Source organism: Carassius auratus, chromosome 7 (genome assembly GCF_003368295.1).
Source record: "Carassius auratus strain Wakin chromosome 7, ASM336829v1, whole genome shotgun sequence".
In the NCBI taxonomy this organism is placed as follows: Eukaryota; Metazoa; Chordata; class Actinopteri; order Cypriniformes; family Cyprinidae; genus Carassius; species Carassius auratus.
In genome coordinates this window covers 22657013-22684511 of record NC_039249.1, presented here as the reverse complement: position 1 = coordinate 22684511, position 27499 = coordinate 22657013, and the positions used below count along the sequence as shown (strand labels likewise).

Here is a 27499-nt window from a genome sequence, read left to right as displayed (position 1 = left end):
ATGGTTTATCTCTTGACTTTATGAGAGCTCAAAACACTGTCTGCTCAGCTAGCCGCTGATGAATACACATTTTAATTAGTCCTATCGATCCACTGCAAATGTGTTACTATGCAAGTGTAAGCTATACAGCATCAAAGTCAGTCACCGATGGCAGTAAGGCAGAAAGCAAGTACACAACACTGACAGAGATGAAAAGGGATGAAAAGAGAGAATGCTGGATATTACTGTAACATCCAAGATGAAGCCATTAGGAGGCTGAAAGACTGCAGGCTTTGACAGATATCTCTGTTGATGCTTTAGTAATGGACCATATGGCTTTACTGGATGTTGAATAGTCCACGCAAATTTAAAAAATTCAAAACAATTGTAACATAAAATGAAAAACAAAAGGAAAACAAGATCTCCTTGCTCCAGTTCTGAGTATTATGAAATAAAGTACTGTTAAAGTACTGTAATGTTTTGCATATTGTGCTTTATGATTTTGCAAAAAAATATTAAATAACTTAACTGTAATTAGAGAAAAAAAAAATCAGTAACTTGAATGTAAAACACTGTATTGTCTGCACTGCACTGTGACGTGTGAACTACAACACTTAGAAAAAAAAAAAAATTAAATGAAAAACATTAAATCAGTTATTAGAAAACTGTAACACACTGTACAAATCCCTGCTCCCCTGCTGTACAACATATTATATATATATATATATATATATATATATATATATATATATATATATATATATATATATATATATATATATATATATATATATATATATATATATATATATATAAGCAATATGCAATCAATAACCACTGTAATTAAATTAACAAACAAAAAAAAAACACATTAACTATCACTAAATCACACATTAGTCCTCTCCTACTGGTAATACTACAACACTTAGTATCTAATTTTATTTTCTAAGAATGTACAGTTTCAAAAATAGCTTGACTAGAAGCCAAAAATTCAAAATTTCAATTCACTGTCTCATTGTTTCCTTATTTCATTTCTTCCTTTGCTTTCATTGAAATTAAAGGGATAGTTCACCCCCCCAAAAAAAGAAAATTCTGTTATCATTCATTTTTTATCATGTCAAATATTTTTGCCAATTAAGAGCACTAAAATTGTTTAGAAGTGCAAATACATACCCTTTAAATACAACACTGATCAATAATATAACCATGATTTACAAAGTAATCATAATAAACAAAAATACAAATCTGAATGAATAGAAACTAAAGTTACACAATACAATGACTACAAAATAGAAATAAACACATAAACAAAACAAATGGAAGGGAGACTGGTGCCAGTGACAGGGACAACTGACGGCTCGGCCTGCACTGTATCTCTTCTTAACAGAGCAGAAGGACAGTGAAAGCCAAAGCACCCAGGAGCTCTGGCTCCATCTGCATCTCCCTGATGACATGTCGAGAGGGAGAGAGAGAGAGAGAGTGTGTGTGCGGTCTTCACTGAGGGAGTGGTCTGCGTGATTAATGATTAGGACACTGGAGTTGGCTTCGTACTCACCGGTGAGCTGCGTGGGCTGGCGATGGAAGCTAATGCACATCCCCCTCTCCCTCAGCTTGTTAAGTACAGTGAGGATTTAATCGAAAAATTGCTTTCGTCTCAAATAATTATGTAAACGAAGCAAAGGAGGGCCATGGGGATTGTCTTTCTCTCTTTTTTCACTGTCCCTCTCTCACTTTGTGTCTCTACTTCCTCTTAAAAGCATGTGTAAATTAAAGTCAGTTCCCTTGATGAATGACAGTAATTTGAAGGGGAACGTATGAACATGTGTAATGCTTGATAAGACGATATACGAAGGAACACTAAGTATATGCTGACTGTCGGGAGACTCAGGGGCAAGTGTTTTCTGGTGATTACCTACTTGCCACTGCCTACATTCAAATATAAGTACAATGACACTTTTCATGCAAACAGCAGAAACTGTAATGTTCAGAGGCTGTGAATGTTAACTGCAATATTCAGATTGGAACAGGCAGAGTTTGCAAATGGCACTCCTGAGAGTTTACTTCCATTTTCTCTTTTATCTTCCCTGAAATGCGTGCACATATTTTTAGCGTAAAAAAAAAATAAAACGGAGGAAGGAAGTTACCTGTGTACAATGAGATATAAGCTGAGTCAATTACATCATACTTCAGCCCAGGAAGGAACGGTCTCCACTGCAAGAGAAGAGAAAGTAATACAATTAGTGAATAAAATTAATGATTCACTAAAGGACTGTCATGTTCAGGTTCAAGAGTACTCTTCCTGTTCTTTCATTACGTTGCTCATGTTTTCCAGTTCCCTTTGTTTATTTCTTGTTTTCTTTGATTGCTAGGTATATAAGTATGTTGCTTGTTGTTCACCTGTGCCTTGTTTAGTTGCGTGTTTATTCCTCTGTATATTGTTAACCACCTACAAAAATCTAAGAAAAATTAATTATTCTGTAACCACATGCAGTTCAAATTAACCAAATAACATTAAGTAAATAAAATAAATATACATATTTTAATGCAAATATTTACCTGAATTTAATCTTTGACTAACTACTTGCATCCCAGCTTAATAAAAATGTAATGCAATTGATAATTTATATATATATATTTATATTGCACCCTCAGATTCCAGATTTTCAAAGAGTTATATGATGTATAAATCTCAATTTTATATGATGTATAAATCTCAATTTTTGACCTAAATTGGTATTATCTTATTGTGTACTTTAATTTAATAGCTGACAGCTATTCAGCCTAATGCCGTGATGTTGTACAGTAGCAATAAAGCATGCCAGATTATGGTATCTTACTGCATTCAGACAGAAAGTTCTGAAAAAGTGTTCAGCACTGATTTTTTTTGCCATATTTGCAGCATAATCTATTTGCCTAATTCCTTTAATAAATCGAGAGCTTAAACAATTTAAAAGCGCATAAATACACATGAAAATGCATTCTTAGTAAATCGCCCTCGACCCTCCCCTGTCCTTTTCTGCTTTTGCCCTCACAATGCACTGGGATGGCATTGGCTCTCGAAATAGATGGGATATACAGACACGTAGCAATTCTTATAAAGAGGCTCTACAATTACAACATCACTTCTCGGCCACTCTCACGCAAGAGGTAATTTAGCAGTTGCATAACAATAACTCTTATCGAACTGATCTTCACACACACACACACACACACATACACTTCCAATCTCTCATTCACACACCAATGCCACACTACACAACGGCTTTCAACAGTTCAGACTGTACAGCTGAACAAAGATTGAGAGAGGAATGGAAAGGGAAGAGAGAACAAAGAAAAAGAAAAAAAGAGAGAAATTAATTTGAATTCGGAGCAGTTTGATGTCGACATTACTTATAGTGTGACAGTTTCAGTCCCAGAAAATGGTACATAACAAAACTCACTGTCACTGCATACTAATTAGTCACGAGCGCACTCTCAAAAGATGAGCATTTAAAAGATTATTTGACTCAATTATGATTTCGCTGATTTATTTGACCGTCAATGAATCTTGACAAACACTCAATCTTGTTGCATGCCAAAATTAAACATCTAACAAACATACCGTTACTTACGACTCATTGATGAGGACTTGTTTTAGACACACACAACATAAACATCTCACACACCTTTATCAGTTTTCTTCAGTGCTTAGTATTCACCATGTTGTTCTGCACAGCTTGTGTTTCTCAAGGTCAGATCTGCCTTTCGGGAATCGATGGAGTGCAGTTACAGCACAATGTCAGATCTGAGGAGCCACAGATGCCTGTATGCCCCCAGTGACATAATACACACACATTCACAAATATGCCCATGCAAACAATCATGCATGGTCACACACACCTAAGCAGTATTACACACTGATCAAGAACTAGCTATGCTGCTAACACTGTTCTTTTTCATTTCATGTATGTTGAATAATCATTAGATTATTTGTACTGATGAGAAAATAGGCGATAAAACAACCTGCTATGCTACCCAAGGCTCATGATCCTTTTAAGTAGCAAAGATTTCTAAAAAGCTTCATCTGTTTCTGCACAAATGACTACACGCAGTCATTGGCAAACACACTGCAATTCCTAGAAAACAATGTGAAGCTTGCATTATGTTGCATATATTGCATCAGCTACAGATTTATTTCTCTTTTGTCTTGACGATGAATAAAATTGAGCCCATTCACTAGTGACTGGCAGCACCGTCCATAATAGCTCCTACTGCAAATGTCATATTGGATAGTTTCTGGTCAGACTAAATCAGACAGGCTTTATTAGATCTCTTTGTCCCTACAAAGCCTGGGGATTCTGTTAAAATGCTAATCAGGCTCAGAATAACTCTGGAGTTGGGTGCAACCATGAAAAGTTTAAGCACATGCGCACATCACAGAGGTTAGCCTACCTTTTCTGATTTAATATGTGTTATCTGTGAAATTGGGAAAAGGGGAGAATCCTACAGAAGCAGTGAGCCTGATAACATTGAAAATCTAAAACATCTCCAGTGAACTCCACAGGCTAGCCAACTGCAGTTTGGTTAATAAATGAATTCCTGTGTTTGCCACAGATAATTAGCTGTTTTTGCTTTTTGGTGTCTGGTCCCTGTTGACTCTCTAGCTGAGAATACCTCCAAGTTCAATGAATTTATTCATTGGGCTCCTCTCATGTCTTTGAACCGCCTCTTCTCCAGCACTCTGCAGTGAACATTAAATAAGGAGTGAAGCACAGCTGAGTCATCTTGGGCCTTCTCAGCCTCCAGGCAATGAAAGTTTTGTGCAGTGCGGATTAAAAAATAAAATAAAAAATTCTTTATAAGTGGTAAAAAATAAATAAATAAATTGTGCAGGAGGGATCGCTTTTCACATTAACGTTGCATGTAGATAACAGCTTTAATACTCTGTTAAGGATAAAAATGTCCAGTCTCTAAGACTTGCAAGGAAAACGGTGTAACAATTCAGCTGGCATACTCTGAGCAGAAGTAAAAAATCTATAGAAAATTACACTAAATCCCTTTTTTCCAATTAACAGCTTCCCTATCATTACCCTGTGCTGATTGTCCAGTCATCTGTGTGAAATAAAAGGGTCAAACTAATTGAATTTAATTCTCTTTTCTGTACTGTTACTCAGTTGTCTAGTTTGTTTCTTGTCTTTGACTGACTTCAGTTAAGTTTTACATTCAGATTAATAATTCATCAAAAGATTTCATCACAAAGAAAGTAAGTGATCTAGAGGCTATGATTTAAGTTTACAAATGAGGAAAAAATAGAAGAAGCAGAGATGAGAAAGCTTTATTAACCTGAAACATTTATGAATTCACTTTTGTTCTTTAGTCATAACTGCTATGTTAGATTATGCAATGTAAGATTTATTAATTCAGCAGATGCTTTTATCCAAAGTGATTTACAGATGAGGAATACAGCAAAAAAAAATGCACTGCATCTTTGGGACACAGAATGAAAAGTGCTGTTATACGAAGGTCCAGAATTGACCTGAGAATTACGAGCCAGTAGAGAAAAAAGGGGAGAACCTGTGACCCTTTGAAACAACAGAAAGAGAATAGTACAGTTAAGTAAGTGCATTAAGAGCTGCGTCAGACCTCTTTTTGATGGTATACTCAGGACTCAGCTGCTCTGATGGAGTTGGTAAGATTAATATGTGCTCTGCAAGGTTTGCTGAAGACCTCCAAGGCCACTTTCTGGATCATTTGTAGTTGTTTGATTGCACATACAGCAAGGCCGGATAAAAGAGCACTGCACTAGTCTAGTAAGGATGACTAAAGCCTAGACGAGGAGTGGTGCAGCATGCTTAGGTAAGAAAGGTCTGATTTTACTGGAAAATAAATGTGCCTGAATAATACAGTCAGTCCCAGAGATGTTGTCTGAATCCAAAAGAGGAGTGAACCAAGCACAGAACCCTGATGTACCCCATACTTCTTGCTCTTTTGTTATTTATATTTAACACAAGCTAAATTAAGCTTAGAATAAGCATATCTACAATGAAAATGGAGTGGAATAATGAAGAGGGCAAAATAAATTAAAAAATGTTTTAAATCCAGAGGGTGCAACAGTATCTACGGGGTTTAGATGGAAATGTATTAAAAATAGATTAATTTAATTAGTATTATTTTTATAATTGTATTAATTTTTTTTTACTATGTTTCCATTTATAAGATTCTGTTCATACTCAGGTATTACTATTGAATTTTGCTCTAAAGGAGAAAGAACAAAAAATGATCTAATCTATTTTTAATCTATTTGTTTTCTGTTCCATTTTCATCTCTCTCTCATTCTCTATCTCACTGCCTCTCTTTGTTTGTCTTCTGCTTTCTATCTTCTCCTAGATAATAAAATTACTGAAATGTGCTGGTTAAACTCTGCATCCTTTGGGTGCAATCCGGCATAATCAGTATATCAAAGAGCATAAGGCTGTTATACTACTTAAGGATATTGTGATGGTTAGAGACGCAGTATCTGTACGTGTTTTAATGAGTAATGAGTTACAAAAGTTGAGCCCCTTTCACACTGCACGTCGGACCCGCAATATTTCCGGAACATTGCCGGGCCGCCTTCTGTGTGAAATCAACCATGTCCCAGGATTGATTCCCGCATTGAACCCGGGTCGGGGACCTAGTAACATTGCGGGGTTCGACCCGGGACGAGCGCTGTGTGAACAAAAGCCAGATCTAATTCCGTGTCGAAGTGATGACGCGCGTTATCACGTGACTCTTTTACCGGCTGTTTTGAAGGAAGATCAACGTTCGCGACGAAAACATATGTGCAAACTGTAATGAAGCAAAAATCAGTTTGTTCCTCACTGCTGACGCAGAGATCGTTTGCTTGCTTCAGTGAAAGTATAACGTGCCAAGCGTTTTCGACTCGTACATTACACGTCACGCGCTGATGTCACGTGTCGTTACGGGATCTTCAAGGGCTGTGTGTGAAAACACGCACATATTCCGGGTCATCACTGGCAGTGTGAAAGTGCATAATCTAGCGACCCGGGAACAATTGGAGGAACACTTTACCTGTGTATTTGCCGGAATGGCAGTGTGAAAGGGGCTTTGGTAATGTCGGCTGGTAGATGTTTGTTTGCTGTGGATATAGCAATTACATTTTTACTAAATCTGACATGTTTTGTACTGCTGCGATAATACTGACCTGGCCATTATCGAGAATGTGTTTTGTAGATTTAAGTGAAGCGGGCCACAGAAAATGTTTCCCTGACTAATTTGCCACATTTCTCATCTTTCCACTTACTCAGCTTTATATAATGCAATAACTGAAAGAGAGGTGGAGATAGTAAAAGGCTATAGAAGCATAAATGTTGCAGGCCACTTAAACAGAGTTCATTAATGACGCATCCCATACTTGAGTTTGTTTACTTAAAAATAAATGTACAATGATTAAAAAAAAATCTATGCCTGGTAGGCAGTCTAATGAAAAGTATACTAAAAGGTAGCAAAATGTCCTGACTAAAACAATATCAGGAAAAAGGTTTTACATACAATTTCTACAAACTGACTTAACGTTTTATTGACACTTTCACAAAATTTTCATTGGTGACACAGTCAGTGTACAGCAAATTACCAGAATTTCCCAAACTCTGGCTCTGTACTCACCCCCACCTCCACATGGTCTGAACCTCTGTCATCTTGCTTGTGCAAAACCTCAAAGTAGTATCGCCGCGAGGACATGAGACTGCAGAGAAAGGGAGAGAGGGGGGAAAGGAGGAGAATTAAAGTGAAAGAAAGAGAGTGCAGGGGACACTCTCAGAGAGCTACAGAGCGACAGACCAGATGAGGAAAGGAAAAACAGTGGCAGATGTGAAGATAAAAAATGCAAATTGCACCATAGGGCATTGGAAGATATGTACACTGTTAGTGACAGAATCAACTCAAAGAAGCACTCTGATCTTGTTCAACTATTACAAAAACAGAAATTAGTAATCTAGTTAAAAGGGCAGTTGTGGTCTAATAGTTAAGGGATCAGAAACATGGTCATACAGAACAAGGCATTAGTATGTGCTATATAAGGACTAATAAACAGACAATATAATAGTAATATGCATGCTAATAAGCAACTGGTTAATAGAGAGTAGTATTCCCTAATCAAAACTGTTACTGAAATCACATTACAGTATACTTCAGTTAACCTTGCTTGTCAATACATTTGGCAGTACACTTGAACCGTATTTCAAATACAATATAATAAGTAGTGAAGTGAAGTGAAGTGACATTCAGCCAAGTATGGTGACCCATACTCAGAATTTGTGCTCTGCATTTAACCCATCCGAAATGCACGCACACACACTGTGAGCACACACCCGGAGCATGGGGCAGCCATTTATGCTGCGGCGCCCGGGGAGCAGTTGGGGGTTCAATGCCTTGCTCAAGGGCACCTAAGTCGTGGTATTGAAGGTGGAGAGAGAACTGGACATGCACTCCCCCCACCCACAATTCCGTCCGGCCCGAGACTAGAACCCACAACCCTTCAATTGGGAGTCCAACCCTCTAACCATTAGGCCACGACTTCCCCACTGTATATAAGTACTGTATATAATACATATTTCAAGAACAGAATTGTATATATAAAGATGTATTTATGTCCTGCCTAAGTGGGTCAAAAAGGCATTTTTATCTATCTGCATTTAATCTAAATAAAATCTATAATACATTTCCATTTCATCAATCAAAATGCAAAATGTCTAAAAATGTTACATTCATTTCACACTAAAATAAAGAGGATATGATGAGCATTCTGGGGTGACCTCCAAAAGCTGAATATTTGATCAACATAAAACAAGTTAACCTAATAATACAAAGCAATGGTGACTGTATCAAATTAAGCAATGAGGACAGACCATGTGCTTGTTAAAAGTATTTTAGAAAAAGTCATCCAATGTTAAATAAAAATGTAAAGCATCTAAACGCAGAAATTATACTGCAGATTATTTTTCCCAAGTATCCTTCTCCTCTCTCTCTCTCTCTCTCTCTCTCTCTCCCCCCAACAGAATAAAATGGCAAAGTTATGCCACTTTGTACAAAAAAAGAGGAATTTCTAATGTCAGATTTTTTTAGCGTTGATAATTGGATGAAAACACTTGTGTAAACAATCTTTATGTATAAACAGACCACAGGATTTGAATTTCTTTACTAAGATGATTTCATCTTAGAAAAGCCAGAAGTCACAGGCAGACACATGAATAGCAGCTTGTATTAGGACACATGATTGTTCTTCAGATGTTCTTCTGTTGCTTTGATTAAATCAGCCAAGTACAATTCATATTGAAATGCAGCTCACAGTGACAGCATGACAACTGCCTTTGTGAAAAAGATGTGTTTAACTGTATTCAATTGTACTACAAATCTTACAGCCACAATGAAATCAAAATAGACAATCCTATTATTGTTATTATTATCAGCATCATTATTATTATTTCAAATGAAGGTGCCCTTGTGATCTACAATAACATCCCCTCGCCCTCACAGCAATGTCTCTTTTAGTATTTAGTAGAATCCCTCCACTCCAGAAACCTGTCACTCACATGAGATTACAGCAATAGAAAATGACAAAAAAATCCAATGATCAAATCAATTCCCACAATCACGTCCTGCCCTACTTTTTTTTCTCGTTCAAGTAGCCAAGTCATTAGGATGTCCATCACAATGCCACTTATGCCATGTATACACTACACGATTTTTAAAGTCGTCGGATAGTTTGTTCCTTTCACACTGCAAACCGTTTTGGGTATCATTCACAGTACACAACTTATCGGCAACTGTGTGTCACACATTACACTATTTCAGTAGGAAAGAATCCCCAACATCTTTCCTCCTATGAGTCCTTTAATAAACACATACACACCAAATCAACTGAGCATAAGCAATTAGCATTACAAGCTTATATGAGTGTTTGTTTGTTGTCCTTCTGAAAGGAATGGCAGCTTGATTTCCATTTCTCCTGAGAATTCGAGTCAATAAGGGTTTTAAGACTACACAAGAAAGGAGTGGTCAGTAGATCAGGGCTAGATTGAGACAGGCTTGAGGGGGTACAGAATGGAGTTTTAATTGGCTGACTAATTGCCTGGCTCCATCTGAAAGTGTTCTGCTCAATAATTGAATAGGACTGAGTGATGAGAGAGATAAAGTAAGAGTGTATTCATGCAATGCCCACATGAACACACTCAACAGACTGCTGTAGCGGCACAGTAAGCTTGTTTGAGATGTCAAACAACTCACAAGGGCAGACTTCAACATAAGCAAAATCTACATGAGAAAAAGCAAATTCTGCTTTGTACATTTTAATATATGCGTTTGAAATATTGCTTTTACATTACGATAAATGGTATAATGCAACAACTGCTATTTAATTCTACCAAAATGTCTTTTCACATCTATTTATACGTAGAAAAACAAGAGTATGATTATAGTGTACAGAAAAAATGGCATTACTCTTAAAAAAAAAGCATTACAATTAAACATATTCAAATTTATGTCAACAGCAGCCTAGTTTAAATAAAAATTTTAAAGCATTAAATTCAGACCACTCACTCATGCACCACAATGCATTTGATTTATCTAATTCTTTATTTTATTTATTTATTAATTTTTTTGATGACTGTAACCACTATCCTGACTTCATTACAGATGCTTCAGACATTTGCATAAACCCAATGTAACGTGAAAGTAAGCGTTGGCACAATACATTTAATTAAAAACAAACCATAGAAGGGAGATTGCTAACCGTTTTTAAAAAAATCCCTCTTGAGTAAAGTTTGTTTTCTTGTTTGTTCATTTGGGCAAGTAAGTGAGTAATTTATGCACAGATTAGTGGATAACAAACAGACAGAACAATCAATGACTTCATCAGAACAAGAGCTGCCTTATCTGCATACAGAAAGACAGAAGATCATAATATAATCCACTGAAATCGACAGTATAAAATTAAGGATGGGGATTGCACTGTTCTTTTGTATTACATTGTAAAATAACTAAATTATTATTCAAGGCCAGGAGATTTACATTATTAATATACTTTATTTATAGCACTTTAAACTTTCAATTTGGATAAGTATAAAAAAAGTGCCAATGTAAATGTAACAGTGTTAGAATTCAATCTGATGGATGTCCTTTTATAAATTTAGTGAACTGAATCTGCTTTTAACATCCCCTAACACACTTGTGACAGATACTTCTAGAATGTCAAGAGAGGTTGACCTCTGCTGGCCCTGCAGAACTGGCATATTCCCATAAATGTCACATGCAATATCTGAGACTCCTGAGGTTACTCTGCCCTTTCTTTCCTTCAGCCATGGAGGGCAAAGCAGATACACTCCTTTCTATTATTTAAGTGATAAAAAGACTATACCGTACACACTGTATATGCACAAGAGTAAGACACAGAGTCTCATTTGCTAACTATGATTATAATAAATGTATTGCCAGCAGCCATATCACCCTGCAGCCTAAGACGGGTTGCCCACTGTAGAAGAGGTGTTAGTGAGGCCAGCAGAGGGTGCTCACCCTGTGGTCTGTATTGTAACGGGGACACTATACTGACAAAAAGCACCGTCTTTCGGATGAGACATCAAACCAAGGTCCTGACTCTCTGTGGTCATTAAAAATCCCAGGATGTCCTACAAAAAAAGAGTGAGGTGGTAACCCAGGCATCCTGGCTAAATTCGCCCATTGGCCGCTGACCATCATGGCCTCCTAACCATCCCCATATCTGCTGATTGGCTTCATCACTCTGTCTCCTCTCCAGCAGTAAGTTGGTGTGTGCTGGGCGTTCTGGCTGAATATGGCTGCCGTTGCATCATCCAGGTGGATGCTGCACACTGGTGGTGGTTGAGGAGATTTCCCCCTTTTATGTAAAGCGCTTCGAGTGCCCAGAAAAGCACTATTATTACTATAATACAGTCTTATTTCAGAATAAAATAAAAAAATAGGTTCTGCATAAAAATGCGGTCAATAATGAGTAGGCTAGTCCTCTATGTAAGGGGTTTTTCATTTTGGTCCTCAGAGTGGTACTCTTAAAAATCTTGCTGAATGTCATCTTGGGCGAGACTACATCTATACAGAAAAAGAGAGAAAATGTAAGCACAAAATAGACTGAGCAGAGTTTGTGTGGAAAGCCTTTATATAGAAGTGATTTAGGGATGTATTATAGCTTTACTATTATGTACCATGGATTATGCTAATTACTACATAATCCAAATTGATCCACATAAACAGAAACAACTAAACACTAATTTAATCTTATGTAAATTATGCACAATATTTTTTTATGCCTTCTTTAAATCATTATCTTGCATGTAATCATTCATGATTATCATACGTTATAGACACTACCATTCAAAGAACTGATAAAACTTCAAAAAAGATCATTAATAGTGCATTATTTGTCCAGCAACTGGGGGATTTACAGACGATCCTGTCAGACGTCCTCACTGTGTATGCCCTAAAATACAGCGCATTAGTCTTTACGATGCAATGACCTACTCTGCTCTGTGTCACCAAACTAACAAGCTCCAATCGAAGGGCAAAATGAAAGCAAACAGAGAACTGAGGTAGGTAGACAGAAAGTCGTCTAACTTGGGTAGCATAGAAGTCAAAAAGTTTAAATCCTGACATCCTCAACTAGAAAAGCAGAGGATATCAAAGACACTCTTGTGTCAGTTTGAACCAGTGCCAGGCCATTGTCAAAGCTCAGTGAAAAGAGGAGGCATTTCTCTGCGTTTCCCTCTGGAGTGCCAATAAGCATGCTCATTTTTTTATTGGCACTGAAATATTCTGGAACGTGTACATGCTCGCTTTTAGACTGACACTGCTGATGAATAATTCAATGCCACACACCACTCACACTGAAGCACCAATCAGCAGTGGTTGGAGAAGACCAACAAGGGCGATTAAAACGGACGACATGACACTTCACTCTGACAAACTACTATTTAATGTGTCCCTTGTGATTCACAGTCACTCTGGCAGTACAGACACCTATTGGGCAGCATGCTTGTTTTAGTAACTCCCCCTGACGTTTGTTCATTTAACAGTGAAGTTGAGCATGTGCTGTCGTCGATGTCTTATAACAACCTTACATTGGTTACAGGCATGTGGTTTACACAGCTGGATTTAATGAGCTGATAATGAATGGCTGAATATATCTTGTATGTTTTTACACATTCACAAAGTTTGATGGCATTTAAACTCACTTTAAAAATCACAATAGATATGGGATGCATTTGCATGTTCATACCTGCTGCTGAACGTCATAAGTGAAAAAATGAAGAAGTAAAAAGAATTACCTGTGATGTGAAAATGTGTTACTTACCATAACTGTGTGATTGGCACATCTTGTTTCACTCATTGCTGCTCAGCCAGATTTTGATTAAACGTCAATATTTACTGTAGGTACTGGCAAGTACCTTTCCATGCTTAAGACAATCCACTGTGTCATATTCTCCTAATATGCATTTAATTATGGTGATAAATCCAGGAAACATATGCTGTATGACACTCACCGCACAGGTTTGGAAGTTTGAGATCTGAACTTGCTGAACTCTCCTGGAGCTGTCCACTCTGAGCCATGCTACATTATGACAGACAACAGAGACTGTAACTCATCTGTAGCCACACACACAGGACACTATTCAGAATTGAACAGAGAATGCATTTTGAATTCCAATCAAATTCCTGAATTTGAAGTTAAATTACTGTACGGAAGAAAATAGGAAGCAGACTTGAATTTGAATGTGAGGAAGCAGAATAAAATGAAAATAATGTCATGGCAAACTTTACATTTTGGCTAGACAAATCCTTGTTTGAAAGTTTGAAAAGTTTAAATATTTGAAGTAGACAGACAGACAGACAGACAGAGACACAGATATAATCACAGATTGACAGACAGGCAGAACATAGTGGAGATCAAAATTAGAGAACAATACTTCATGTAAATCTTCATGACTCAATGAAGGAATAAAGGAATATCCGCTGTAGGTATACCACTGTTCTACTTACACGTTTTCAAAGGCATTTCAACAAAAACACAAAATTAGAGAACAGTAACCACTGTAGCACAAAAGAAGATTACAACTACAGATTACAGCTACAGATTACAGCTGTCGGAAATTAGTAGGAAGTATACAGGCTCCTGCTGCGCTGATGTGATTTTGGTCCTCTCTTCCTTCACTCTCTTCATTAGTTTGGTGGACTGTAGTGGGTTTCTTAGCCATAACTGCGGATATTCCAGATATTTTCCATCGAGTCTAGATCGGGCCTCTGGCCCGTCCATCCGTTTTGAAGTGTGAAGGGGACATTGTCCTGCATGAGAATTGCAGGCTGATTGGGAGATGCTTGCAGAGAAGGAACTTCATGTTGCTGAAGAAAATACACTTGCTTTCACACTGCCACGTATCTGTATAAGAGGACCAACTCCTGCTGCAGAAAACATACACTTCCTCCTACATCTTTCACTGACTTCTTTACTCACTCGAGCTTCAGTCTTTTCCAGTTTGATGCCAAATAAAATGTTTCCCATCGCACCCTAATAAATCAAACATTCTCTCATTAATAAAGTGAACATTGGAATAGTTATGATCTGTCCACACATAATGCTCCTCAGCAAAGGTGAGCTTAGCCTTTTGATTTTCTTTACTGATGGGAGATTTTGTCACTGCATCGTTCACTCTTTACACCGTGTCTACAACGGACTTGACAGTTGTCTCTCCACCGCAACTCTAAAGTCTGTCTACACTGGACACAACAAATAGACCATTGCAAATCATTAGAAATTTGTGTCAGTAAGTCAATAACAGAACACAGCAGCAGTTTTGTCAGGGATTTGTTGCGCTGCACCACTCTGCATCCAGTGTATACAGCATTATTAATTATAATGAGTTCTATAGTATTCTGTCGCACTGTGCTGCTCGCGTCCAGTGTATACACGGGGTATGTCCGACATCTCCTTAACATGCAGAGAGATCCATACTCTGTTCAGCACTGAACTGGCACACAATTCCAGCTGCAGCGCTGAACCGATTCCCAATTGAGAGTCTCGTCATTATCCTCTCCTCTTGTGCATTTGTGGACAACTAGCTTTTTTGGGGGACTTTTAATAAATTAGTGTCATTGTAAAGCTGCAATATTCGAGAAATCTCAGATTTGGAATGACCAACTTCTCAACTTTGGCCTTGATCTAGACAAGCTCCTGTCACAAGTTTTCATTCGCTTAAGAGAGGCCCTCCATCTTGCAATCTCATTGAAAATGGGAAGAATGCTGCCAGTTAAATAGAGTTTGTCAAAAAATATGAAATAAAGGAAAATGTAGGATGTTCCATCATTTTGATCTCCACTGTAAAGACAGACAGATACATCAGAAGTGCAGCCCTTTATTTAAGGGTCATATATCATAGTACACACCTGTCCAACGTACACCAGGAGCCGGGCATTGAGCGGACTTTCATCAGAGCTTAGCCACAGTTCAGAGTTATCATCCGATGCTATGGCAAACTGGAAATCCCCTGAAATAAATAATTGATCATTTAAAGAGATGTACTGTATAACCTTATGACCTGACCTGCAGGTTCTGAATTCTAAGCTTGCTTTGATAAGATGTTGTTTTGTCCTTCACGGATATCTCACAGCAGTCTATAACCCCGTAGTGCTTTCCAGTGCCTTCATTCTGCTTGTCAGTACTTCTCCAGTATATACCTCAAACTGACAATCGCTTTTCCTTCTCTTATTGTCTTGTGAGCTTGTGCGCTCCAGTCAAACCCTGATTCAGCGACTCTAGTTATTTGCTAATGAAAACAATCTCATAACTTTTCCCCAGCAAACACGAGCACGCCTGCATGCATATAGTAGTCCTCACAGCAGCTTTTCTTATCAGGTTAGGCAGAGCGTGCAGAATTTGCTGACTGTAGGGGATCTATTGAAATAACAGTTACTGTGTGCATTTAGACGTCAGCTTGGGCAACATTCAGGTTTCTTACACCTCACTCAAACTTGCTTTGTGGAACACTTTGAACGTAAAGAAACCAATGTATATGTATTGTATGTGTTTGAAGGAATTGTGCATTAATAATTAATAACATGACCTAACTTTTATGAACACATAACATACATATTTTTATTAGATTAAAAATAACTGAAGGGTACAGTAAAGAGGAAAACTCTTTAGCATTCAGTAATGCCTGTGTTTATGAAACATGGAACAGAAATATAGTTCATAGTAGGTTAGAAGAAAATATGTTGTAAAATATGGATACATGACAAAACACTTTAAATAAATGTACACAGTATATTTGGAGAAAACAAAACACTGCAGTCCAATACAAAAACAATTAGCTGTGAAACAGGCTGGAGGCAATATAATGATTTGGATCTGCTATGCTGTCTAAAGACCTGAATGGCTTGAGATCCCTGTGGGACCAATGCAGTCCAAGTTATATCATAAAATGCTACAACTGAATATCAAGCCATCTGTTTATGATCCTAAACTTATAACAAACTGAATCATGTAGCATGACATTGATGCAAAAATGAGAACATCAACCACATGGTGCTTTGATGGAAGAAACTCTGTGTTTTGGAATGACAGTTTTAGATTCAATCCATCTATTTTAAAGGATGTCCTTGCTATCTCAAGCCAAGAGTCAATTTTGTTTCCTATTTTTCACACTATTTAAGACTGGTTTAGTTACGGAGCCTGGACATGAATGCAAAGCAATAGCATAACATATTGTCCATTTTCTTAGGCACTAGAAATTATTGAGCATGTGTTTGATTGTAATTAAGATGAGAGCAAATCCATGATGTTTCAAAGTTTTGTAAATAACTGTGTACTATATTTTTGAGCAGCAGTAATAATGTAATGTACACTAACCATCTTTGTAAGGATGAATAAATCCAAAGACTCTAAGGCCATAATTCTTCCATTTTGGAGCCACTGCAATTTTCTTCACCGTGGTTCTGGTCTGTAGGGAAGAATTAAATATAAAAGCATTTGTACCCCTATTCACCCTTAAACCCAAGGCACTAACACTAATTCACAGAATCACACCTCAAAATGGCTTCTAAGAAGAATAAACAGACAGCTCCAAATCACTGTTTTAGTGATAATGCAAAGGTGAAAAGAACAGAAATTATATCTCTGTCTGTAACACATCCTGCCCCTCTTGAAATATTAAGACAACATTTGGGATTTGTTCATTGAAAATACTGAAAATGAGATCCAGAATACATTTCCGAGTCCAACAAGCAGGTCAATTGTAATTGTTCTATCAAACTCTTTCTTCCAGTGTCTGGTCTTACATGTGGGTAGAGAGGAAAATGAAGATTCTTCCTGAGCTGGGAGATAGAAGAGCCACACCAGTCTTCAAACACATGCAGATTGGCCTGACCTTTATACTGACAGAGAACAAAAAGAGAGAGAATCAGCCTTTTCTGCACGTGTAACCAGCATCATTTAAAGGAAACAGTCCAGGGATTTAAAAATGAAATATAAAATAAACTATATTATGAACTACAATATAAACTACAATGTAATTTTTTATTGTATTTTAATAGTCAAAGCGTTACAGTAAATACCTGTTTATTTGTTAACAGTAAGTCTCCATATATAGTGCATAACTGTAATAGTATTGTATAGTAATAGTAAAATAGGGGGTTTTGGAAGTGAAAAAGAAAAAGTAATTGTATAATCATAGAAAAAAAAAAGAAAGAAACTTAAACTGACATTCCCAGAATTCCCTATTTTAAGGACTAGTTTTCACTATTAACTAGTAGGTTATAAGCATGCATATTACTATTATATTGGCTATTTATTAATATTTATAAAGCACAGTATACTGCCTTATTACGCATGATTATATTTTAAATCCCTTTATCCTACCCAATACCTAAATCTAGCATCTACTTTACTAACGATTATTAAGCAGCAACCACAAGCAGCTGCCGATATTTTAATGTAAATGTTAAAAAAGTATTTTTTTACAGTGTATTAATGACAATATTGAATTTATTGTCTATCACAAAGTGTTGATCCATTGTTTAAACCAATGCAATTCTTCTACTTTTTCTTTTCTGCATTACTCCTCTGCTCTAGCTCATTTCCTTATCAAGGTTCAAATAAACCTGGGCTGCATTTTTCATAAGCATCATGGACTAAGTTGATCAAAGAGGTGGCAATGGTTCTATGATCAACTTCTGCTTATGTTGCTTTTGGGAAATGCAGTCCTGGTATTGTATACGACAAATACTTATTTGGTCAAGGAAGAATATCTGCACATTGCCCATTTGCTGTAAATGTATACTATATTTTGTGTACTACATGCACAAAATAGCAATGACCACAGGAAAAAAACAACAACAAAAAAAACTAAGGTCACAATTTTAATTGATGCCATTGAAAAAGGGTTTTCTATCATGCAATTCAAAGTATAATGCTACTATAAAACCATAAGCCCATAAAAGGGATGTCTATTAATATATCACAGGTGGCTGAATTAACACTTTATTCAGAGGTGAGAACAGGGCCCCAGGCCTCCACACAGACCCAGATTATGCACAGAACAGCCCACCAACAAACATATCTGAAATTGGATCTGTGAATATGCCGTTAGCCCAAAGGCAAGAGAGAGCGATAAGGTGGTTGAGAGCAAACAGTAATTGAACCATAAATATTTCAATTTAATGTCAGTACAAGCATTTTAAAGTAAGAGTTCAGGTTTTAACCAAAAGGTCGAGGTTTGGCTGCTTTTAATGGTGTAGTTGGTCACTTACTGGCAAATGCCATATGGGGGCACAACACTGAGAGAATGGGAATGAGAATGCTTTCGGAAACCTTTCTCTTGTTATTAGAAACCTCTTTGATTTGAAAGAAATAGATGTGCACAAGTTTGTTTTAATTAGCTGTTGGGGCTCTCATTCTGACAGCACCATTCACCACATGAGAGCAAGTGATGTAATGCTAATTTTCTCCAAATTTTGTTCTGATGAAGAAACAAACTCATCGTTGATGGCTTGAGTACATTTTAAGTCAATTTTCTATTAACTATTAAAATTATTCCTATAACATCAGTTGCAATGGTAACTATGTAGTGACCTTATATCAATAATATATTTTTCCCCTAAGAATGAGGGAAAGTATAATTATCATGTTTTGGACCGATAAGCTGGATGCGGCACAATGCTCACAGAGTTTTCAGAGTGATTAAATGTCTATTGGATACACAGCAATGCTTTCAGGAAACACAAATGGTCACAAACAGGAAAATTGGGCAATGCTTTTCCAGCTACTTCATGCTCATGATTTAATGAAGAGTTTATGAGTTGGTGCAGCAGTGGTGGGATTTAGCAGGAAATGTGTAAGCCTGTGCAAATCTTTATGTACCAAATTCTCATCCCACCCTTTATCTTTCTGTAATGCTCCTGGTGGTGGTGACAGAGACGGGCATTACTCATCACGCAGGTGAGCTCACATTAGATTCCTCTCGCCCCTTCTGTCAGTTGTTTAGGTCTCTCGCTGCACAGCCACGTTTAAATTTAGCCTCTATAATTGCAGCTGGTGTAGATGGTGGGACTGGAATCCCACCCACTCAGAGTGGGCGGACAGGATGCCACATAATCTTGGGGACGGTTACAGCTGTCACGGGCACACTAAGCTGTGCCACTCCATTGCCATGGCACATTCATAGATGGCAAGAGTTCAGTCGAGGGAGAAGAGAGAGTAGAATGCGGTCACAGGTGGCAAGGTGGATTTAGCTCATGGCATTATCAAGTGTACTATTTACATTTTCACATGCTCCGAATAGATGAATAACTGTCACCCTGGTTTGTTTTTCGCAAGGGGAAACAAGGAGACTGTGACAGCGTCTATATAAAACTTTGCAGTGTAATACAAATGCACTATAAATCATGAAAAAATGTGATTTACTTCCACAATCCTTTAGAGGTATGATAAAAAGATCTAAATAGTCCCATTGTGTATCAGTAATAGACTTGTATGTGCTTGTTAGAATTAGGTGTGCTATAAATACCTGTGAATCTTTTGATATCAGTCAAAAATTAATAGCATTCATCTTCCCTTTATCTCTGAATTTTAAGTAACTTTAAAATATATTCTTCAGTGCATGATAAGAGTATCTTATACTGCAGCATATGGAGTGTGGAGGCCTGAGATCTTTTGTCAGAGTCATCTTGCTGCACTTCCAGCCCAAGCCCCGATGATAGATTTCCCAGCCTGGTTATTCCTACTGGCCATATAATGACATTCAATAACACAGAGAGGGAAGCACATAAATCATCGGATAAAAACAGAGGTTATCTCTGCACTGGGGTATTTTTTTCCTTTGTTGTGAATCATACTGGATAAGTATCTGACAAACCATCGACACATTTCCAGTGAGACAGGAGCAATACAAGGACTCAATGGGTACGTCTATGTGCCGTTTGCTATTTCTGGCATTTGGTACTCCCTAAATCACATGCCTCTCTAGAGCTTCCGTGCTCCCATTGCTTCCTGGAGGGTTCGCCTGCACCTGACACTTCAGCGTCGAACGAGGAGCTCATCTGTCACAGGGCTTCAGAGGAAGGGAGCCTCGGGGGCAGCGTGTGGTCAGGGACCCTCTTTGATCATTGTCTCTTCATTATCACACAGTGTCGTGTCTCCTAGCCTGCTACGGCGACGAGGTGGGGAAAGGAGATAAGGATTGCTGGCTTATCGATTGGTGATACTACAGTGGAGTCAGGTTCAGTGTTTTCACAGTATTTAGAAAAGAGCTTCACAGCAGCTGGCTACAATATTGAAACAGCATATCAAAAATCTTGCTTAAAGTGACAGTTCACGCTCATGTTGTTCCAAACCCGCAAGACCTACATTCATCTTCAGAACAGAAGCGACACAAACAACACAACTACCTTGTTCAAGGGACAGGACAGTAATAATGACATTGTTAAAATAGTCCATGCACATCAGTGGTTCATCTGTAATTCCTTTTTTTTTTTTTTTTTGCTAAAAGAAAAGAAAAATATAACTTAAGTTAACAATTCTACTTCTCCTTGTCAGTTTCCACTACACAGAATACCCTGTGAATACCCTGCAGCATGTGTGTGATGTTGCTGACGCAGGAGCTGGCATCCTGACGTAGAACCCATATGTGCTGTGCCTTGTTTGCAAGCAAAGAAATGCACACACCTGCGTAGTAGTACTCTAAGCAGAGACTTACCCAGAAGAGAGAAAAAAAAAAAATGCTTTCCATACGCACAAAAATTATTTTCATAGATTCATAAAATGAAGGTTGAACCGCTGATGTCACAAGGACTACTGTATTTTATTAGGCTCAGATTTCTTCAAAAATATTTTAGTTTGTGTTTTGAATATGAGTATTTTCAAGTAAAAATGTGATGCAGGGGGATCGCTACACAAGAGAGTTGCTTGTTCTGGTCCCCTTTACCAACTTCGCGGACCGCTTTCACTGCGTCTTTTCCATACTAGCCTCAATGAGTGGTCAAAGGCACGGCTGTCCATGGAAGATCTTTGAGGGAGTGTGACTGGTTCACTGCCTCCCTCATTGATGAGGACAACGCCAGCCCCACTCCAGCCCCAGAGCCTAGCCCATGGTCTAGGGCATATTATGATATATTTTATCAGTATAGGTTGGAGCTCTTCCCACACTCCTGACACTGAGGCATGTGAAAGAATTTTGGTCTCAACTAAATTATTAAGATTAATGATATAAGAATTCCTGGTCTATTATCTCTGCTGATCCCATACTGTTCCAGGTTGTCTCACTCTCTGCTGGTTCAGTCTTCCAAGTCATTTTCATCTCTGCTAGTTCAAGCAAGTTCCAAGGGGTCTTCCTTGTCATTGGTTCAGTCCAGTTTCAAATATCCTTTATCATCCAGCACTAAGTCACAGTTGTTGTCCAGCAACAAGTCACCTTCATCACCATTGGCTTTGCCCAGCTCTCAAGTCTAAATCACTGCGTATGGTCCTGTCCAACTGCCTTACTCCTTGGCCAAAGCCATTCTGTCTCTTGGCTTCGCCTCTGCTGTCTCCCATCAGCCCCTCAGCTTATCCAGTGGGTTCACCTTGCTGTATGGGTCCATCTTGGACTTCTGAGTCGTCAGCTCCACTTTGGTCTGTGGATCTCTAATTTGCACCTCAAGCCTCCAAGTCCCAGTCTCCATTGGCTCCACTACAGTTTGTCATCCCTCAGGCTCCGCTGAGCTCCCTTGTTACTCTGCCTTAGACTTACAAGTCTCCAGCTGAGCCTCAACCTTCCAGCCCTCTGACTCTACCAGGCTCCCCCTTTCCTTTGGTTACAACATTGCCCTCGTTCATACTGACTCATCCCTGGTCTGCCAAGCCCACATCTTCACCTCAGTCATGCATGCCTGTGGCTCCACCTTGGCCCTTTAGGCCTCACGCATTACCCTGCGTCTACATCTCCTTGACTCCGTACCGGCTGAGTTCTCATTAGTCACTATGGTTTTTGATCAGTACAAACCTGTTTCTTTGATTATCATTGCCTGAGTATATAAGCCCTCAGTTTCTTCAGTTTAAGATCATGCATTAAACTTTAATGGTTCTTGTGGGTCTCTACAGTAGTTTCAGTGAAGTCTAATGCATTCATTCTAATGCATTTATAAACAGATATACTCATTTTCTCGTGGATGCACACTACTGTGACAAATGTCATTTTTGTATTAATTGAATGCATTCTTACTGAATTTAAGTACAAAAAAATTTACCCCAAACTTTTAACAGTAGTGTATACTTTAATAAGCAAAACTATTGCAAGAAAACATCACTTCATCATTATTTATCCAAAGCGACTTGCAAATAAGGAACTTCATAAGCACTGAAAGTGGACTGAGTAGAAAAAACGTATGAAATATATATTACAATACTATCTTTTTAAATATTTATCATATTTCACTGATTAATTACAATTACAAACCAGATAATTAGTATTTTTAATGTAGTAAATACTGGAAACACATCAGCTTTTAATATGTAAGTGATTCAATTCTAAGTTGTTCATTTTATTTTATTTATATTTTTTTAAGAAGGCACTTGTGGCAGACCTGGATCATGTGGAAATAAATAACACCTTTAAAAGTTCTTAGTAAAACTGTAAGACATGTACAGCTGAACTGGACATCAGCAATCACCAATAATAAATGACCCTGTATTGAAAGGAGCAGATTTGAAATTCTGTGATTTCTGCTACATCGTATAAGACGACAACATTAATACTAATTAACAATAATTATATTACTTTATTTTTAAATACACAAACTTTTTTTCAGCTCCATACAAACGTATTTTTACTCCATTTAAAATCCAGTGGCTCAGTTTGAATGGCCATAAGGTTTCTGGTAGTTTCTGTTTGAGCTTCTGGCTCAGACAATGCTACTGACTTCAGCTCTCACGAACAGAACCAGTGAGAAATTAACTTAAATTACAAAAGTCACCTCAAATCCTCTGAGGATTTAAGCTATAAGTCAAATATAAAAATAGTCGCCTCTTGGTGTGAAAATTCTCATCAGCCTGGTAAAATCAGCTCCTACAATGACACTCACAGAGAGAGACTGTAATACTACTAATAGTCATTTGTATTAATGCCAGAGTGTTCATTCCTGATATTTAGGTGTTTGAGGGTATCTAATTCATTTCTATCTGGAACAATATAGAAGGGCTAAGCAGATCTGGCTGGTTCATCATCAAAACGGCGCCTGTTGTTCTCTCGTCTTTTCGGCCACCTGTTCATGTAATTTTAGCACGATTCCTGGAGGGATGCAGAGCTATGGGAGGATGTGCCTCCCCAAGGAAATCACACACAAAGAGAGAGAGAGAGAGATTCACAGCTAAATTGCACACTGTCAATGTGGGTTAGATAAAAGCAGTTTTAATATCAGAGAAAACTGAATGCAAACCACCGCACATTATCCTACACATTTCTTGTATGTAGGAAAATAAAGTGTATGTGTCTAACACTATAAAAGCATGCTTTACCTCTGGTTTCCATGACAACCTGAGGAACTTCTGGGCAAGGAGTCTGCGCATCTCAGCATTGGCACGGCTCTCCTGTACAGATCCATTGAGCTCTTCACCCTGAAACAGCAGGAACAAGGAGTGCTCAGTGACCCTAAATAAAGAGATGCTTCACAGACATTTTCATGCAACACTCAGTGGCTGCGCTATACTTACTATAACCATACAACCCCCAAATACAGAGTGTTAAATACAGATACTGAAGATACATTAGTCATTTTATTTACTTAATAATTAAACAACTAAACTACATTAAATTAGAATGTGGTCCAGTTGTGTTTGGCTTTATTTAAGTAACTGTTACACAATTGCTGCTTATGTCAAACATTTAGATACTTAAAGCAAACATAAATAGATAGTTACTTTAGACTGACACTTAATACTCAAAATGTATAATCAATGCATATTTTCCCTTTACCACCATACACTGTTCAGAAAAAATATTTTTTTAACACACACACACACACACACACACACACACACACAGTATACATATATACATACATTCAGTGTTTCCTAAATGTAAAATAACATACAACTTTGACTTTGTTTACTCTATATTTCTTAGGTTCAGCAGGATGTGTGTAGGTTTTTAGTTATTACTCTTCTATCGGCAGTAATCCCACTCAGTCCTTCTAATCCTCCACATAGAACTATGAATGAGTCCCCATCAAAACAATGACTGCACCACATGAAGAACTACTCTAGACATTAAACAAAATGTTTCCATCCAGCTGAGAGCCACAACAAATCACATTTAAAGTGACTGGAAAAGTTCCAGAATGTAATAACAAGCACAAGCTTTCTTCAAAAGCACTGCCTGTGAATTAAACTGTGATGTTAAGGGCTGAAAGCAGAAAAAGCACTTAAGCTCTTACTTCTGTCTCTGTCGCGTTGAGTGGGTAGGGGCTAATGAATTGCACAACCTACATTGTAAGTTCATGGATGACTACAAAAAGGTTTGATGAATTGTTAGAACGGGGTATTTGTACTACCGTACTGCTGAAAAGGCAAACTACATTAGCACACTTTGACACAAGTTTTGTTTGTGTGTGTGTATTAGGGATGGGATAGAAAATAAATAAATAAAAGTATTCTTGTTGCCTAACGATTCCATTAAAAATAATTTTAGGAGTTGGAAGGAATAAATATTTAGGGGGAAAATGTAATTCCATTACCAGATGAAGACATAACTTCAATTATAAACACATTTCAAAAATGTCTTACACAGATATGTTTACATTGACTTTTTGACAACTTTAAAGGTGGCTTACTGTCAATGCCATCCAATGCAACTGGTCTCTACACTAAAGAACAATACTTGGATAACAAAAAATGTGGTAACAAACTACATTTCAAGAGGTTGGGATTGGTAAATTTATGTTTTTTGAAGAAATCTTTACTTGATAAAAAAAAATACAGTAAAACGGTAATACTGTGCAATTACCCCAGTCTTCAATGTTACTTGATCCTTAAACAAAAATATTCTAACCCCATAAAAGGCATTTTTTAATGATTTCATGGCTAAGTGGCATTCTGAAAAATTAGGAGGTAGATGCTGTGTTCAACCACACTATTCAGTCAAGAATTTTGAATCTCAGTCTCAAGATGATGACGTGCCTGACATGCAGCGGCGCTGTCAGACTCTGTCCGGTGCAGGTGAAATAGCACCCCTTGGTGCTGCCAATATGACTCATTATTGTCAATGCTTGATTATTCACACACTATAAATCTAAAATGACCATTATCATATTTTATTTGTTGTAGCTGTGTTGCTTACATCATACCAATGTTTTTAGCTTTCTACGATTTTCAATTGCAACATTAGCAAACCCACAAGAGTGGTCAGATGTTAATTTACACTTTAACATTTAAAGTCAGTACTTAGTGGCACACTTGATGTGGTGTACTGAAAATTAGCTAAATCATCCTGCAGACAATGTATTTAGAGAATATGATACTATTTTAACAACATAAATTATTATACACAGCAGCAAGTCATCTAACAACAACTCTTAATCTATAACTAGCTAACTGAGGCATAAGGATATTGGAATACTAGCAAAGACCCCAAAGGTAGGCTAATGTAAATAATGTTAAGATGTTATCGGTAACAAATTTATGAAACATAATTGTTTTATTACAAAAATACATACCCAGGAAAGTTATTTTTACACAGAAGACGAACACTTTAATCTAAAACTAGCTAAGTAAAATTATATATTAATATATCAGGGTTGCCAAAAAGGTTATATATATATATATATATATATATATATATATATATATATATATATATATATATATATATATATATATATATATATATATATATATAATACTTAAAATATTTTAAAGCCTTTTTTTTTTTTACTCTACACGTGTGCAGTAAAATTCACTTAAAAGGGGTGTGAAATGCTCGTTTTCACTCAATATCCTGTTAATCTTGAGTACCTATAGAGTAGTACTGCATCATTCATAACTCCAAAAAGTCTTTAGTTTTAGTATATTCATAAGAGAAAGATAGTCTGTACCGATTTTTCACGGGAAAACACGACCGGCTGGAGGCGTGACGTGTGGGCGGAGCTAAAGAATCACGAGCGAGAGTAGGCTTTTGCGTTGAGAGCGTTTGGAAGCTGTGACATTACCGTGAGGAAAAAACCATCATCCAAAACAAACCATGGCTAATAGTCAGATTCAGCGTATATTTATGATCCAGAATCAGATACAGAGGCTGAAATTTAACAATAGCAGCATCAGCAACGATGTCTCTATGTGGTATGTACTAAAACTGTATATATTTGCTTAGCGGTTTTGGAAAATTACTAAGTTCCACTTAATGTCATCTTTTTTTTTTTTTTTTTTTTTTTTAAGCTGTACATGTGGAAAGTGCAGTTTGATGACAACATCGCAACAACATGTTGTTTACTTGATGTGCTTACGCGCCGATAGCTAAGTTAACAACACAGAGATATTTGAAGCAGTTTTACTCGTGCAGTTTGATGACAACATCGCATGTTGTTTACTTGATGTGCTTACACGCGGATAGCTAAGTTAATAACACAGAGATATTTGAAGCAGTTTTACTCACCGCATGCGGTTCCAACACACGATCGTGACCCTTTTTCGTTGGGACTGCATTATCCTTAAGAAATAAACTATGTGCAAATCCGGCGTCAAACTGGGCCTTGTTTGTAAAACAAGCATCTTCGAAATGCAGGGAACAAACAAAAACACTTGCACAACTCCGTTGATGCTCTGTAAAAATAAACTCCATCCACTGGTCCCTTAATGCTGTTTTATTTTTTTGGTAATCTGTGCAGGGTTGTCTTGCCCTGGCAACCAAAAACACACTTCTTTTGTGACATTTCGCGACACTCTCGCTCTGAACAGTGAATGAATGTCTGTGCTCAGCCTCTCAGTGCTCTGCTATACGGG

The 27499-nt window shown here is 37.5% G+C and overlaps 1 protein-coding gene across 2 annotated transcripts in view; it reads right to left on the bottom strand.

Moving 5' to 3' along the window:
• The window catches only part of b4galnt4b (beta-1,4-N-acetyl-galactosaminyl transferase 4b), an 83170-nt gene that overhangs the window by 12467 nt on the left and 43204 nt on the right, over window positions 1–27499 (bottom strand). For both annotated transcript variants that reach the window (XM_026267937.1, XM_026267936.1), the window contains exons 4-10: window positions 24023–24121; window positions 17314–17409; window positions 16886–16976; window positions 15421–15521; window positions 13524–13591; window positions 7624–7702; window positions 2124–2190 (exon numbers count right to left, since the gene is read on the bottom strand). In XM_026267937.1, coding sequence (XP_026123722.1) covers window positions 2124–2190; window positions 7624–7702; window positions 13524–13591; window positions 15421–15521; window positions 16886–16976; window positions 17314–17409; window positions 24023–24121 — 601 coding nt within the window. The remainder of the gene's footprint in view (window positions 1–2123; window positions 2191–7623; window positions 7703–13523; window positions 13592–15420; window positions 15522–16885; window positions 16977–17313; window positions 17410–24022; window positions 24122–27499) is intronic.